This window comes from Vollenhovia emeryi, unplaced genomic scaffold, assembly GCF_000949405.1.
Source record: "Vollenhovia emeryi isolate VEMERY1.0 unplaced genomic scaffold, V.emery_V1.0 DF939137.1, whole genome shotgun sequence".
NCBI lineage: Eukaryota > Metazoa > Arthropoda > Insecta > Hymenoptera > Formicidae > Vollenhovia > Vollenhovia emeryi.
The window spans coordinates 1,243,475-1,260,057 of NW_011967229.1; the positions used below are offsets into that span (position 1 = coordinate 1,243,475).

Sequence of the window (16,583 nt, forward strand, 5' to 3'; positions counted from 1 at the left end):
CGATATTTTTTTCTGTTATAGTTCTTGTGACAACGTACCCGTGTGACAACCATACCCGGTCTCCCCTATACGTGTACTATATCTTCAGTGCTGGTAATGAATTTTGGAACACAGCTATTATATGGGGTTTTATTTCTCGAACTCACGTGAAATTGTTTGCATATGAAATTGGCCATATTCCGTGTAGTGTGAGTGATTGTCCAAACGCTAGTCGCGAAATGCAATTTACATGATGACGTAGGTAAGTCCCTGAAATTTTATGTAAAAATAAAACAAATTTAACACTTTTAACTTTTTAATTTCTTTTTATTATTAACTTAACTTTTAATTCAATTAATTGTATTATGGTTTAACTTGTATCTTGACTAAAACTTGAAGAGATGGATCGCCAGTAAATAAAGAACAAATGTTTTAGATTTTTTGCTGTCACATCTAATGGGTTGTTAAGAATTTTTAATACTTGATAAGGACCAGTATTACTGGTCGAAACGTTGTATGTTTTAAACGAAATATATTGTGCCAGTTAATTGTCGACGTTATCCTTATTATCTTGACTAAGTTAAATTTTCAAGACTGTTAACTTTAACTTAACAACACACGAGAGAAAACGCCAAGACGGGTCACAAGGCAAGATGTAGGTAGGCCCAATACTTGTAATTTTTATAAATGTGAATTCATATACCGTTTCTTTCCACCTCTGTCCTGCGCGCCGGTTTCTTTTCGGACATAACGCAGATTTTTTTTACGGGTGGAGTTATTATCGTAAATCTGCGTTATGTCCGAAAAAAAATCGGCGCGCAGGACAAAGGTGGAAAGAAACTGTATATGAATTCACATTTCTAAAAATTACAAGTGTTGGGCTACCTACATCTTGCCTTGTGACCCGCATTGGCGTTTTCTCTCACGTGTTGTTTAGTTTAACTTAACTTAAACAAAAACGATAACTTACTCAATTTTGCTTAAAATTATCTATGTGCGTCACACTATTATCAAGTAAGAACGTGTTTTACGAAAAGCTTAATTGCGTAACATGTAGTTTTCTATGTTATTTTTAGTAGACGTGACGTTAAAATTTAGTTTTTACTTTAATCAGTATGATTTTAAGAGCATTTTTAAGAAATCGTACAAGTTGGTAACATAAATTATTTCTTGTGTTATAAATTTTTGTAATTCTTATTAAATGCTGCCGTAATCATTGATTAATGGTTAAAAAATTCAGTAGGGTAAGAAGGGTAAGAAAGTAGGGTAAGAAAAGATGGCCTTATTATCTTTATATGTTTTTAGTATAGCCAAAATGCAGACTTTTGGAAATAAGCTATTTTTTTTTAGTTCAAATTGAACGTATTATCTAATTTTTTTTCTTAGTTACCAAAGGTCCAAAGAATACTGTCCCACAAATAAATTTTGCAAATTCCATAAAATAGTACCTGAGATTTTTCAAACCTTAGCATGGCCATATTACCGTTAAAGCCCTTTAGTTAATCTTTAGAAGGGGGTCTATTTACAAGAATTATACAGTTTTTTCTTAAGTAAAATAAATTATAACTGCATCATTTCTTGTTGTCCACGATAATGCTATTTGAACAGTTGTTAATTTAACAGTTGTTAATTTAACAACTGTTCAAATATCAACATTATCGTGGACAAGAAGCTATTACAGAGCCAAACAGTATCATAATTTGAAACAAGAAATGATACAGTTATAACTTATTTTACTTGAAGAAAAACTGTATAATTGCTTTTAAAATAGAACCCCCTTCTAAAGATTAACTAAAGGGCTGTGACGGTAATATGGCCATGCTAAGGTTTGAAAAATCTCAGGTACTATTTTATGGAATTTGCAAAATTTATTTGCGGGACAGTATTCTTTGGACCTTTGGTAATTAAGAAAAAAAAAATTAGATAATTAATTTAATCATGTTCAGAAACGAATAAAATTTTACTGTAAGAATCAAGTTAAAAGGAAAGAAAACGTACGTGGAAAGAATTATATGAACTACAATATGTGAAAAGTAAAACAAGAAATGCGTTATGCAGCTGCATTTATACAACGTACAGGGCAGATATCGTTGACGTTTCTCGTATATCATCATATTAGTAATGCCTCGAACTGATATGTAAAGTAACGACACGGTTACTGATTGTTTCAGTAAAGGATTGTCTATTGGAAAGCGTGCCTCGACGGCAGGGAAAAGAACGAAGAAGACGGAGCCAGAGCAAGAAAAAGAAACTGAGAATGCTGACTGTTTTGTTTGTTTTCTGTTAATTTAAAGTGTCGTCAAAGTTTGTGAGATAGTGCGATAACATGGATAAGGATACGACGGAGATGAAATCAAACCCCAGGGAGACTGCGAATGTCTTCAGTATTCTATTCTTCTGGTTCGTTAAGTCTTTTAGTATAGTCGGAAAAAAGGGAACTGAAGAGAGAATGAAATATCTTTGCTTCTTACGATGATTTTTTGCAAAAAGGAAGTATTTCAAAAAGGCAAAAATATTCCATTCTTTTCTAGAAAAAGAACGTTTTCATAAAGAAAGAAGAATTTTCTTCCTGAAAATGAAATTATATTGCTCTGAGAAAGGGAAGGGATCTTCAGTGCTAAGTGAAGCAGGGCAGATATGAAGCTTACAATTAATTAGAATAATATTTTTGAAGTTTGTATACACTTTTCTAACTTAACAAATTGCGTGTCGATTATTTCTCGGTCTTAAAATCGGTCAATAAAAAATGGATAAGTATGTGGAAGTACTGTTTCAACGAACAGCTGTGTTTTAAGATCGATAATTGATCGATGTGCACAGTCTACTGAATTGGTAAAGTAAACAAAATACACACAGCAATATTATTATTATTATTATGCAACTAAAATCCAGCCCGATTAAAAATGGCATCCTTTCTAATTGATTAAAAGATGTTCATATTTTGAGAATATAATTTCCTTCTCTTCAAAATGAATTATATTTTCGCTTGTCAGCTGCTTTTATCTTATAATTCATTTTATTTGTACATTTCAAACTTTACATTTTATTTCTAAGAAAAATTTACAAACGTTATCTTGCTTTTTAAAAGACGTGCAATGTAGCTGAGTCATGTTCTAGTTTTTATTTTACATATCAGCTACCATTTGCTACAATTAACTGTGCCTCCATATGACTGACAATGAGTCATTTTGCATCAAATTATTATATGTATGTATATTAATTACATACGCGTGCATATACCGCATGCATCATATTATATTACGTATCTCTCATTACGGAGAGAATTATTTATTCAAGAGAATTTATTTATTTTCTATATTTCTTCATCTTAATTTTTCTAGTAAAAAAACGCCGCCAAAGTAAATTTACACTTAAAAATACCCATACGGCACTTATGTTTACAAGACATCTTTAAGACGTCTTTAAAACTTTTAGATATGCATGTCTACAAAACGACTTAAAGACGTCTTAAAGATGTCTTTTAGACATACGTGTTGTTTGGGTATATGTATAAAGCGCCCGCAAAGTATCTATTTGTGTAGAACCTTTGATTTTCCAAATTATTATACGTAATCCTGTTAGTATCGATAGAAGAAATTATTATATTTTGTAGCACTTGCGTACATTAACATACAAACAACTTAAAAATTTGGTTGACAATTCATGTTAGTGTAAAATACATATATACTTAATTTCGTATATAAAGTCTTTGATTTTTCGCGTCATATACATATATGTATTTTTGTTATGTATTCACTGATAGTAAAAGGAAAAGAAAAAAACCGCTGCTTTAGAATAGTCTTTGGGTTGTAATATAAAATATACCGATCGTTTGCGATGTGCACAGGTGGATGCGAGAATTATTTATGAAAGGCATTAAGCGTGATCTGGAGGAATCTGATATTTATCGTCCAGTAAAAGCGGATGAATCTGAAAAACTGACTGATCATCTCGAGAAGTGAGTACCGCTTATGTTGGAGACAAATGGACGTACGTACAAACGTGTAACAATAACGCTCTTAACAGTCTTAACACTCAATTTCGCTGTATTCAGAATACAGTAAACGAATAGTTATTTTTTAATGTGCAAGCCAATAATTATTTTAAAAATATAAATGCAATTTATGTAATTTACAATACATTTTTTATATTATTTGATATCAATTCTATTTTACGATAACACGATTTTTCCTCTTTTTAAGCGAAAAACGCGGGAAAAAGTTAATAAAATTTAAAGTAGAAAAGGTGTTATTTTCAGTCGAATCTTAATAGCCTAGTAATATTTCTATGTAAATTTTATATTTATCGTTATTTAAATTTTATATACTTTGTCCATTTCAGTAAATTGCGCATCGATTATTTGTCGATAATGAAATACAGCTTTTTGTTCTGATAAAAAGTTATGTTTTAAGACCGACAAATAATCGGGGGGCATTTACTGAAATGAAAAAAAGAATACAAAATTTTTACAAAAATATTATTAAGCTAAGATGCAATCAGACTAAAAATGGCATTTTCTCTAATTAATTGTAAGATTAGTATCGATTCCGTTTCACTTTAATAAAACTCATTAGCATGAGACAATAATTTAATTAGTCCTCTTTTCACGCACGATAAAAGTATAAATCCGCGTGTTAGAAATCTCACTAGATTAAAGACTCGGCCAAATTTATGATATTCTCCAAACGATATTAATCTCGCAGCGTGTAACGATTCTATAAACTTTTTTTAATTGCGAAACTTATTAGCTTTTTTCTAGCGGGATTATTCGAGAGCGCGAACTTGTAATGTCCCGACGTTTTTTTTTCATCCAGATGCTGGAATCATGAGCTGGATAAACTGAAAAACCTGGAATATACCGTGGGTAAAGACGGGCAGAAAGTACCTTTAAAAAGGGATGTCCGTCCGAGATTATACAAAGCGATCGTCAATGCTTTTTGGTTGCCGTATTTCATAATCGGAACCTTCGTATTCATTCAAGTATATTAATTATTTTGAAAAAAAAATAATAAAACTTTATACTAATAACTGTGATACTTTATTAGGGCTAATGCGCAATTTACTCGATCAATGTCCAAATAAGTCCATATATTTACCAAACAATTTATGACACTAATTATTTTCGCGATAAAGGGAAATATTAGAAAAATGTCCCCATTAAGAGACCACTAGAAGACTTTTTTGCATTAGATATGTATTTCTCATTAGACTAAGCTAATAATAAAGAAGAAAATAATTGTTAATTTGGGCTCCACCCTCTCTCACCCTCTCTCACCCTCTCTCACCCTCTCTCTTTTTTTCCTTATTCTTGTTCTTTTTCTTCGATTCGATAGATTAGACTCATTAGACTCGTGAGTTCGCAGAAATCCTAAAATTTCAATGTTTCTACTTTCAGTGTAATGTGGTACGCGTCGCAATACCGATCTTTCAGAGTTGGATTATCGATTACTTCGCTCAGACATCAAAGTATAAGACAGAGACGGACGATGTGCTGATTTATATCGCCTGCATGGTCCTTTGCAATATCATCTCCGTTCTAATAATGCACCATACGATGATGCAGTCGATGCAGATCGGCATGAGGATACGCGTCTCTTGCAGCTCTCTCCTCTACCGGAAGGTAATGGGTTAATTTGCGAGCCTATGAATTGATCTAAATTCTTTCTAGGGAGAGAAAAGTTGGGGAAAAAAGTGCATCGAGTGTTCTCTAACTAATTTAGTAATGACTGTATAATGTTTAACAAACAAAATGGCTGGAACAAAATTAAAAGATTTATCAACGTAGGAATTTATCAGCACACGTACATATATGGCTATTTTTAAATTATCCGGGGAAAAGAACTGTCTTAAGATGTCGAAAAAATTAATTAATTCTTTTTAGGGCCAGAAGTGGCCACCCTTACGAAAAAGTAACGAAATAATTACTAGAAAATTACTGTATATCAGTAATTGAACTATCAGAAATTACTGATGTACAGTAATTTTCTAATAATTATTTCGGTGCTTTTCCGTAAGGGCATACTGAGTTCGTTATCTCGCACATTTGTTGACTTCGTTTGCATACGCTTGATACCGACCACTCTCGAGCTCCCTGCGGAAGAATGTGAAATTTAACGCGTTCGAAATGTAAAATAGCTGTCACGCGAGGTTTTGTTACTGATAAAATAGTTATATTAGTAAAGGACCGGTCACCATGATGATCATTTTTTATTTTTATAACGCTCGAAACATTCAGCGAGGAAAATTAGTTTTGTATGATATATATTTTATTATTTATATATGTATATTTATAAATTATAATGGTATGATAAGCTCGTTTCTTGTAAAAACAAATGAGCAACAACAATAGGCCAATAATAATCACGAGCAAAAAATGTATACATTTATTATAATTATTATATATTAAAAATAATAAAATATATCATAAAAATTAAATGTATATAAATTATATATATATGTTTGTATATATTATTTATATGCATTTCATTTTCTCCATAATTATAAACGACTTACAAATTATCTTTAGCATTGATCTTTAGAAGCTTTTATGTCGAGATTTACAATTTTTTAAATTCACGTAATAACTTTAAAACATCTCTTGTAATATGCAATCAAGAGTTACAAGTATAATATTTATTACAGTTGAAAAAAAATAATAAATGAATACACGTCGATTTACGTACGTGGCCGATATCTTCTTCTTCATTAAGCTTGTCCTTCGACTTCAACCGATAGCAAGTGTGCTGGTACCCTGCGAATATGTATCACGGTCTGACATATGTATACTTATCTCTTTCAAAATACAACGAGCTACGTAATCGGAGAAAAACCCAACAAAATGGGAAAAGGCAGTTTTTACTCGTAGCAATAACAAGAGGAAAAATATTTTACTGTATTATCTTAAATTTAAAGGCTTCATAAAATTATATTAAACAATTTTTTCAATTGTGTCCTTCACTTGTGTATTTCACAAAAGTAAAATATATCAAAGGCTTCAGCATTCATTTGTATATGCTAATGATGGAAAATTTTGTTCTGTCCAAATAGAGTATTTTTTTTAATTATATAATAGTAGGTCTACTATAATTGTTTCCAAAATGTTTGCAGTTATTGCGGTTGAATAGAGCATCCATGAACCAAACCGGTACTGGACAGATCATGAATCTTCTCAGCAATGACGTCACTCGCTTCGATCAGTTAACACAGTTTGTGAATTATATATGGATCATGCCTGTTCAGGTAATTTTTTATCTCGTGAAAAATATTCATGTGCATTCCAAGACTATTCTATGATAATTAAACGGCAACAGCATCTCTCCCTTCATTCAACTCAAATCGCTTAGATTAATTAGTGTTATTCAGATTATTGGTAAATATATCTATTAATAATCAGTCTAAATTTATAAAAATATTCATAAATACATTCGTATCCATTTGCATATATCCACGCATACTGTAGCTTCAGTAATTGGCCGTGAACGTTTAGGATCTTTTTCTTTTTTATATTTATATTGCTGTTGGAAGACTAAATGAAGTTGGTCGCGTATCTTCTTGTAGATCGTGATTATTGGAAGTATAATGTGGGAAAAACTCGGTTATTCGGTCCTTGTTGGCATCGGGTCGCTATTAATTATCGCCCTAGTGGTTCAAGGAATCTTCAGCTTGCTGAGTCGCAGAATCAGAGCCATGATCGCACCACAGACCGACCGGAGAGTGCAGCTGATGAGCGAACTCGTAGCCGGGATACAGGTAATCAAATATACCTGGGATATTTGATCATTTATTATTTTATTCTTACAACTGGAGAGAAGTGATGACACAAGGCGTTAACGATTGAGTGTCAGATGCCAAGGAAACAATTTTGTGAAACACAATTGCAAGATACTTGTTTCAGGTGGTGAAGATGTACGCTTGGGAGAAACCGTTCAGCAAGATCGTGTCGTTGACCAGACAGCTGGAGATCAAGAAAATCCAATTCTCGTCGTACGTGCGCGCCGCGTATTTGGCCATCATAGTCTTCACCGAGCGGCTGACCCTTTACTTCACCCTAATAACGTTCGTTCTAACAGGGCATAACCTGACTGCAGACCTGACTTACGAAATGTCGACGTACTTCAATATGCTTCAACTTACTACCGCGATGTACTTTCCACAGGCGCTAATACAGTTGGGCGAAGCGATGGTGTCTATGAGCCGGTTGGAGGTGCATGTCGTTATTTCCATTATTTCCAAATTCTTGCAGAAACTATAAATCCATCGTCTCGCATATCTTACGGATAATTCGTACGCTATGTGTGACGCAATAATTAAGGCGAGCTCAATTTCTACAGGACCTTCTGCTGATGGACGAAGTAAACATGGAACGTTCGGAGAAGACGCCGCAGTTACAGCGTGAATCTCAGAATCCAAACGAAGTTACTGACGAGGTTAATCAAACAGACAGGTATATCTCGAAAAATGGGAGTATGGCGCTTTCTGAGCTTCAGAGATTACCTGACCTTCCGGTCTGCGTGAAGCTTCAGCGCGTTTCCGCCAATTGGATCAACGGCCAACTGCCACCGACTTTGTGCAATATCAACTTGACCATCAAGCCGGGCCAGTTATGCGCCGTGGTCGGTACCGTGGGCTCCGGCAAATCATCCATACTGCATTTGCTGCTGAAAGAGTTGGATCCCGGTGCGGGTACCGTGAGCCTCATTCAAGACTCTTCGAAGGATAACTTTCAGAGTAAGATGTCCAACGGTTACTTCATGAGCAATCCAAATCTGCGCATTTCCTATGCCAGCCAGGAGCCCTGGCTCTTCGGCGGCACTGTCAGAGACAACATATTGTTTGGCCAGCCTTACGACAAGGCCAGATATACTCAGGTAATTGTCGTAATTCAGGACAGTTATTGCAGATGCAGAACGGTATTCATGTATCCCTGCCATTGTACATCAATATTAATAAGTTCGACGTTACTTCGCACCAATTCTCAATTCCCACCATCTTCCCCAGCGAGAAATGACTCGTCAATCGATGTCGAATTTCGACGAACCATTTTTTACTGGGTCCGCTTCGATTTATTAGACGTGAACCGTCATTGATTTATTACCAATTAAAGAAAATAACTCTTCAGGGAGAGACTTTTGATATTTTTTGATATTTTTTATTGTTTGATATTTTTTAATTTCGAACTGTTTATCATTTCCTATGTTTCACATTCTTTGCGTTCAATGGTAAACGTTTTAGGTGGCAAATGTGTGCGCCTTGACGAAAGATTTCCGACAGTTTCCACAAGGAGACATGACGCTGGTCGGCGACAGAGGTGTATCCCTGTCCGGAGGCCAACGGGCGCGAATCAATCTCGCGAGGGCAGTTTACAGGCAGGCGAATCTGTATCTGCTCGACGATCCCTTGAGCGCGGTGGACTCTCGCGTCGGCCGGCATCTCTACTGGAAGTGCATCAGCGAGTATCTTCACGGCAAGACGAGGATACTCGTAACACATCAGTTGCAATTTCTAAAACGCGCCGATTACATCGTCGTATTGGATCGAGTGAGTATCGCATAGAGTATTCTTTAATCGGCATGTCGATTTTCATACTAAATTTTAACTTCCCTGTTTAAAATGATAGAATACGATCAGGCTACATGCAATTTTAATGAAAATTAATAAGACTCTTCTTTATTTACATTTAAATTGCATGTAATCTGACTACATTCTATTTGGCATTTTAAACAGGATTTACATCCGTTGGGGGGTTAGTTATCCTCGTTTTGTTTCCGAAGGGTTTTGTGAAGATGCAAGGAAGCTATACTGAATTGGTACAGTCAAATAGAGATTTCATTAGGATGTTGGACAATTTGAGTCACGAAGCGCAGAAAAAGGAAGAGGATATGAGGAGAGCCTCGGAAATGTCTATGAAAAGAATCTCGATAATGAGACGTGCTTCTGGATTATCTGTCGCAAGTTCCACAGTTGTAAGATAATTATTATAACTCACCATTTTTAATTAAACCTTTAAAAGACAAAATCGTGGAAATTATTTATGCATTTATCTGTGTTGAATAAACGTCTACTCCCAATATGATATGATAATTGAAAAAACTTATTTAAATGGCATGTTTTCGCATTCAAGATAATTAATTCTAAGTTGCTAATCACCAAATAATAAAACAGACTAAAAACAGTTCTCGTAGCGTGTTGCAACGAGAGCAGTTAAAAGTAATTTTTAAACATGCATCAATATTATTAACATAATATTTGCATAGTATTTTTTTATCCCAATGCGATTAATTCGAGCGGGATGCGTTCATTGCGAAAACCAATTAATCAAATTATTGTTTTTCTATCGTGCAACAGTCAGAGATTGACGATTCGGATTATGCGGAGAATAGCCCGGAAGCTGAGATGATGGCACATGGTCGGATATCCGGCAAAGTGTACAAGGAATATCTGCACCACGGCGCTAGCTATTTTTCCCTGTTCATGCTGCTGCTGCTCTTTATCATCAGTCAGGTTGCCACCTCCGGGACTGATTACTGGCTCTCGTACTGGACCAGCTTGGAGGATGTCAGGCGCGTCGAGAACACTAGTGATGTCAGTCAGTACGCATACTTGTACAACAACAGTTTCCTTGGGTCGATCTTCACTCTGAACCCGGACGGTCTGCTCAGTACTGAGGATGCCATATACGTATACACGTTCTGCATCATTTCCTGCACTGTCACCACGCTGTTACGCAGCTTCCTCTACATGAAGGTCTGCATGAACTCGAGCTGCAATCTGCACAACACCATGTTCTCCAATCTGCTGCAGGCGCGTATGACCTTCTTCCACACGAATCCTACCGGTGAGGAACAATCACGAGATCCATATAGGTAAAAAAATTGTCACGGAGAGAGATTTAGAAAAGTTTATGGTATTTGAAGCGACTGAAGAACCAAGCAATATTTTCGTCTGAGTTCGACATTGCCGGATGGTCGCAACGAGTCTTCATGATTAAATAAAGCGCGATTAGCATAAAGTTCTTCATCGTATATTTATTAAGTCAGAAATTATCGAATCTATGAACCTCGATTTCGACCTTCGGACATCAATTTACGGACTTCTCTTCGACCTTGTTCAGCGTTACCCGTTTACGTTCCAGGGAGAATTTTAAACAGATTTTCCAAAGACATGGGCACCATGGACGAGTTGCTGCCCAAAGCGATGTTAGAGGCTCTCCAAGTGTGCTGTGTAGTATGCGGTATATTGGTAATGGAGACGATACTTAATCCATGGATGCTAATAGCGATAGTGATACTGGCCGTCGTATTTTACTTTATGACAAAATTCTACCTGAGTACCGCTCAGAACGTGAAACGTCTCGAAGGCGTAAGTAAGTATTGGAACGAATAGCTTTCTTCGCTAGAAAGGAGTGAGACGGGATACGCGTGGCGTATGCCCTCGACTTTTAGATTCCGTTTGACCTTCACCGTCAAACTTGATGTTCAAGTTTTCATCCGTAGTCTAGGATATGCTCGAGGAGTTTGTCATATTTGCGTTTACGTCTTCAGCAAAGAGTCCGTTGTTCTCGCACGTGAATGCAACGCTGAACGGACTGCCGACGATCAGAAGCAGCGGCGCCGGAATCGAGACGATGATGCGAAAGCAGTTCGACGTGCTGCAAGACCGTCACAGCGGCACGTGGTACCTCTTCATAACGTGCGGGACAACCTTCGGTGTTTTTACGGACCTAATCATGTGCCTGTTCCTCGCCACGCTTTGCTACTCCTTAGTATTCTTGAATGAAAATGGTAAATTATGATTAATCAAAAGGTTCTCGGTTGTTAAGCATTAAGTGTCCCTTGTGATTTTACGGCAGATTTCGTGAAAATACAGAAAGCTATAATAAATTAGTAGAGTCGAATCGTCTTTTAATATTTAAGCTTCAGTTAGCATGTTCTTATCTTTGCATGCAATAAGCATTATATCTTGGAAAATGTGTTTAGACAATCTCAAGGTATCCTCGAGCTATTGCAAGCCCATTCGTTGATCTTTCTGCTTCAGGCGGTGTAGCCGACAGCACAGCAGGCTTGGCAATATCGCAATCGTTGATCCTAATTGGTTGCCTGCAATACGGCATAAAACAGTCCACCGAGACTATGTCGCTGATGACCTCCGTGGAAAGAGTTCTACAATACACGAATCTTCCCCAGGAGAAGCCCATTACTTCGGACAACCCACCGCCGCCTACATGGCCGTCTCAGGGGCAATTGGTCCTGAAGGACGTCAGCATGAAGTATCACAAAGATGATCCACCGGTTTTGAAAGTAAGCAAACCAATCGTTCATATTTACGGACACTCTTTGTTCACGTGGTTGCGCTTTGCAGAATCTGAACGTATCCATCGAGCCTGGCTGGAAAGTTGGGGTAGTGGGACGAACCGGCGCCGGCAAGTCCTCTTTGATCTCAGCGTTGTTCCGCCTATTCAACGAGGGTCTTGAGGGCGAGATTAAGATCGACGATTGGGACACGAGCACGGTAGGCCTGGGCGAGCTACGCTGCAAGATCTCCATCATACCGCAGGAACCGGTGCTCTTCTCCGAGAGTCTGCGCTACAATCTGGACCCGTTCAATCAGTACGATGACATGAAGCTGTGGGACGTACTTCGGCAAGTCGAGCTGAACGATGTCGCACTGGATCACGATATATTCTACGGCGGCCACAACTTCAGCGTCGGCCAGAGGCAGCTCATATGTCTGGCCAGAGCGATCCTGAGGAACAACCGCTTGCTCGTTCTCGACGAGGCGACGGCCAATATTGATTCGCAGTGAGTCCCGACGATTCTTTAGTTGGATTGTTCAACTTTCTCCCGGCAACGTTCATATAGTTTCGATTCATTGTTAATGAGTACAAATAATCAATCGCATAAATAATTCAAATTGTTGATTGGTAAAGTATTAATTTTTGAAATAATTTAATATCTCCATATAGTGTATGGAGTTTATTCGTGGTGGAGCACATAATATGTCCTATTATAGTACTAAATTAGTTCACATATTTGTGAGATGCTATTATAGCAGTCATAAACGATCCCTCGTGTATTTGTGAATTTAATTTTTTGTAATTCTTTTTCTAGCACCGATGCTTTAATTCAAGACACTATAAGGAGCATTTTTAAAGAATGCACCGTCATCACGATAGCGCATCGTTTAAATACCATTATAGACAGCGACCGGATCATTGTGATGGAAAACGGCTCCATTGTAGTAAGTTTCGTCATTTTTATGAAGCGTGCGTTAAAAAATGTATGTTAGCAAAGATATTGATCTTAGAAAACGCAACTGGAAAGTGTCGGTATCTTCGTAATTATAAAGGAATTTGTTTGTAATTATTCTGTTTATAATTAATCAAAATTGTCGTGCCAACAGGAATTTGGTTGTCCTTACGAGCTGTTGCACGAAAAACCGAATGGCTATTTTTCACAAATGGTGCAAAAGACGGGCAATCAGATGGCACAGAGTCTTCTGGAACAGGCGAGAACGGCTTGCGTAAGAAACAACGATCATCGTGAATTGAATTTGTCGGGACAAAATACTGAGGGCGAGAGCGACGCCACGATCACCGAACAGTCCGCTTTGTAGATTTCTTTTCGGTGTCGTAACTAGGGCAGAGCAACCGAGGTCCACGCCAGGGGCACCAGCACCCGGAAAGCGCAATTAGAGGCTAGTGTTTCATGTCTGTAGGCATTTCATTGTAAACCTTAAAGAGGAATATAGAAAGCAATATCTAAAAATGTCTTTATTACACCTATCGTGGTATTAATATCTGAAAACTTTTGTAATTTTATTTGAGAATACAAAATCAAGTGTTGCCTCAAAGCTCTTAGTTACGACACTGTTTTTATGCTACTCTTTTTCGTATAAAAATGAGCAATGTATATATTTATAATTATATACATATATATTTTACTGTATATGTGTCTGTATAGTGTATACTTATATGTATATACATGTCCTATGCTAATTAGTACGATCAAATTTGCGAAGAAAAGGAAGAAAAAAAAGAAACACTCAATGTGTAACGAGATGACATAAATGGAGGGTAAGATGCGGCTGTTTACATGCCAATTTCGATTCTCTTTTTATTTATTGCTCTAAATGACACGTAAATGTGTTGCATTTATCTTACAATTAAATACAGAATAGGAATAAATGCTATTTTTCGATATTTCGTCAAAGTGTATCAAAATAAAATATGACGTATTTCTCATAAATTCTGTTCATTTCTTGATAGCGCTATATGTATACGCCACGACAAAAAATCTGCGTATACACGAAGTAATAAAATATTTTAAAAAGTAATATAAATTGCATTGTTGTATTTGCACAACAAAAATTATGAGAAATTAAACATCACTGTAATGGTTTCTCGTTCGATAATGTTGACGTTTAACCAATTGTTGAAATTATTCGATTCAGAAACAAATAACATTTTATTATAAAAATCAAATTAAAAGAAAAGAAAAAAGCGTTATGTTGAAAGAGTCACGTAAAAACAAGAAATGCTTTATGTTAATGCATTTCTACAGGACAGTTATCGTTGTACTACAGAAATATGTAACGCCGATATGAAAACCAAGGATGCAATTACTGGTGAGTCCAGTAAAGTATTGTCTATCGGAGAGCATTAGGAGTGCGTTTCCTCGAGACGTTAGAGGAAAAAAATAAGAAAATAAAATAAAAAAGAGAAAATAAGAGCGCTAATGGTGGTTATTTGCCTTCTATTAGTTTTAAGTGTCGTTAAAGTTTGTGAGATAGTGCGATAACATGGATAAGGATACGATAACAAGGATACGACGGAGATGAAATCAAACGCCCAAAAGCGGAAGACTTTTCGGGACGCGGCAACCCAAACAAAGTTCAAGGGTGGTCGACACCCAGCGTGTAAGAGCCACAAATAAAAGGTCATAGTAACCTCGAACCTAGCGTCCATAATATTACCTGTCACTACCCTTCCTCTTGCGGTCACCCACTGCGTAAAGCGTAGTAATTAAGACGTACGAACAGGCTAGGCGGAGCCTAAAACTGATATGAAAAGTAAGGACACAATTACTGATGGTTCCAGTAAAGAACTAACTACTGTAGAGCGTTTCTCGAGACGATAAAGAAAACAAAAGTAAAGGAAAAAAGTAAAAATAAGACTGCTAATCGTTTGCAGTTGCTTTTTATTAGTTGAAGTGTCATCAAATTTTATGAAATAGTGCGATAACATGGAAAAGGATACGACTGATATGAAGCCAAACCCCAGGGAGACTGCGAATATTTTCAGTGTTCTATTCTTTTGGTTCGTTAAAACTCTTAATGTGTTCGTAAAAAAAAGGAAAAATAAAATGAATAACAAATTAACAAAATTCGTATGGCTCAAATGTGATAAACACAAATTTGAAGGAATAGAGGATTAAGAGCCGTGACAGGGTGTTAGTGTCTAAATATTTCATACTAAAATTGCGAAAAAATATTACCTCAGTCAGGGTTTGAACCTTCTCGCTAGGAGGGCGTCTCAACCAATTCGATCGATTAAAATGAATAAAATAAAAAATAATAAAAATTAAAAAATGAAAATAAAAAATAAGAATGAAATATTTTTGCTTTTTACAACGAAAATTTTGATTTTTGCAAGAAAAGAAATATTCTAAAAGACGCAAATATTTCTTTTAGTTTTAGGAAGAACAGCTTTCTTAAAAAAGAAGAATTTTCTTCTTGAAAGCGAAATTGTAGTGCTTAGAAAAGGGAAACTCTTCATATTTTGAAGATAGAATTTTTATTTTTATTTTTATTTTTTTATTCTCCAAAATAAAGAACATTTTCGCTTGTCTCACGTCAATTATTTTGTTATCTTGTAATGGTCCGTTCAAACTTTCTAGAACTTTATAATTTATAATTTTTACGGAGTTTTATAATTAATTCATCCGTATCTCCATCGAAATATGTTGCTTGTCGGTTGATGCAACAAGGTCAGCAGTTCTGGTACCTGTTTTTTTGCGATGACGCGCAAATGTGTCCGCGAATTTTTCTTGATATCTTCAATTATGTCGAAATTTCAGTTTTAAATATATTTTGAAGGAGATAGGAGTGAAGACATTGTAAATATCTTAAAAAGTTGAAAAACTTTTTAAACATTCTTTTTTTAAGTTTTGTCTTTTATTTTGAGAAATGGAAAATTTCCTGCATTTTATCTCTCTCAATTAAAGAAAATAGCCATGCTGTAAACACGGAGTCATTTCTTATCATTTTTTTATATGAGCTACTATTTAACATAATTACCACACTTAACTAATTTGTACAATTTGGAGTGTTTTTAAGTTGCTATACATATGTATATGTATAATATTATTGCGCACATGCGCACGCGCGCTTACACGTGCATCATGCATTATGTTGTATCGTCATTATGGCTTGAGAAATTTATTTTTCCTATTTTTCTCAAGGCAGCCTTGATTTTTCTAATCGAGCACCGTTAAATTAAATTTATAAATTTATGAAACATGTATGAAAATGGAAAATACATGTATAAAACATTCGCAATGTAGCTACTTACAATTAGAGTTTGGATTTCTCGAAAAACATATATTATC

At 35.9% G+C, this 16,583-nt stretch overlaps 2 protein-coding genes across 3 annotated transcripts in view; both read left to right on the forward strand.

The window, feature by feature from the left end:
- LOC105567464 (multidrug resistance-associated protein 4-like) lies at positions 1-14,705 on the forward strand. 2 transcript variants are annotated; one of them, XM_012022359.1, is made up of 18 exons: positions 2-241; positions 2,151-2,379; positions 3,827-3,937; positions 4,794-4,959; positions 5,375-5,599; positions 7,087-7,218; positions 7,537-7,728; positions 7,874-8,182; positions 8,310-8,846; positions 9,211-9,516; positions 9,750-9,941; positions 10,324-10,813; positions 11,111-11,341; positions 11,520-11,759; positions 12,013-12,275; positions 12,337-12,776; positions 13,086-13,215; positions 13,378-14,705. In XM_012022359.1, the coding sequence occupies exons 2-18, from the start codon at positions 2,306-2,308 to the stop codon at positions 13,588-13,590; spliced, it is 4,251 nt and encodes a 1,416-aa protein (XP_011877749.1). In that variant the 5' UTR covers positions 2-241; positions 2,151-2,305; the 3' UTR covers positions 13,591-14,705. The 2 variants fall into 2 exon arrangements, with proteins under 2 accessions (XP_011877750.1, XP_011877749.1); XM_012022360.1 differs by lacking the exon at positions 7,874-8,182 and having other exon boundaries at positions 1-241.
- Positions 14,706-14,969: 264 nt separating this feature from the next.
- The window catches only part of LOC105567463 (probable multidrug resistance-associated protein lethal(2)03659), a 13,951-nt gene continuing 12,337 nt past the window's right edge, over positions 14,970-16,583 (forward strand). The window contains exon 1 of the mRNA XM_012022357.1: positions 14,970-15,292. Within this exon, the coding sequence (XP_011877747.1) occupies positions 15,219-15,292 (74 nt within the window). The 5' untranslated portion in view covers positions 14,970-15,218. The remainder of the gene's footprint in view (positions 15,293-16,583) is intronic.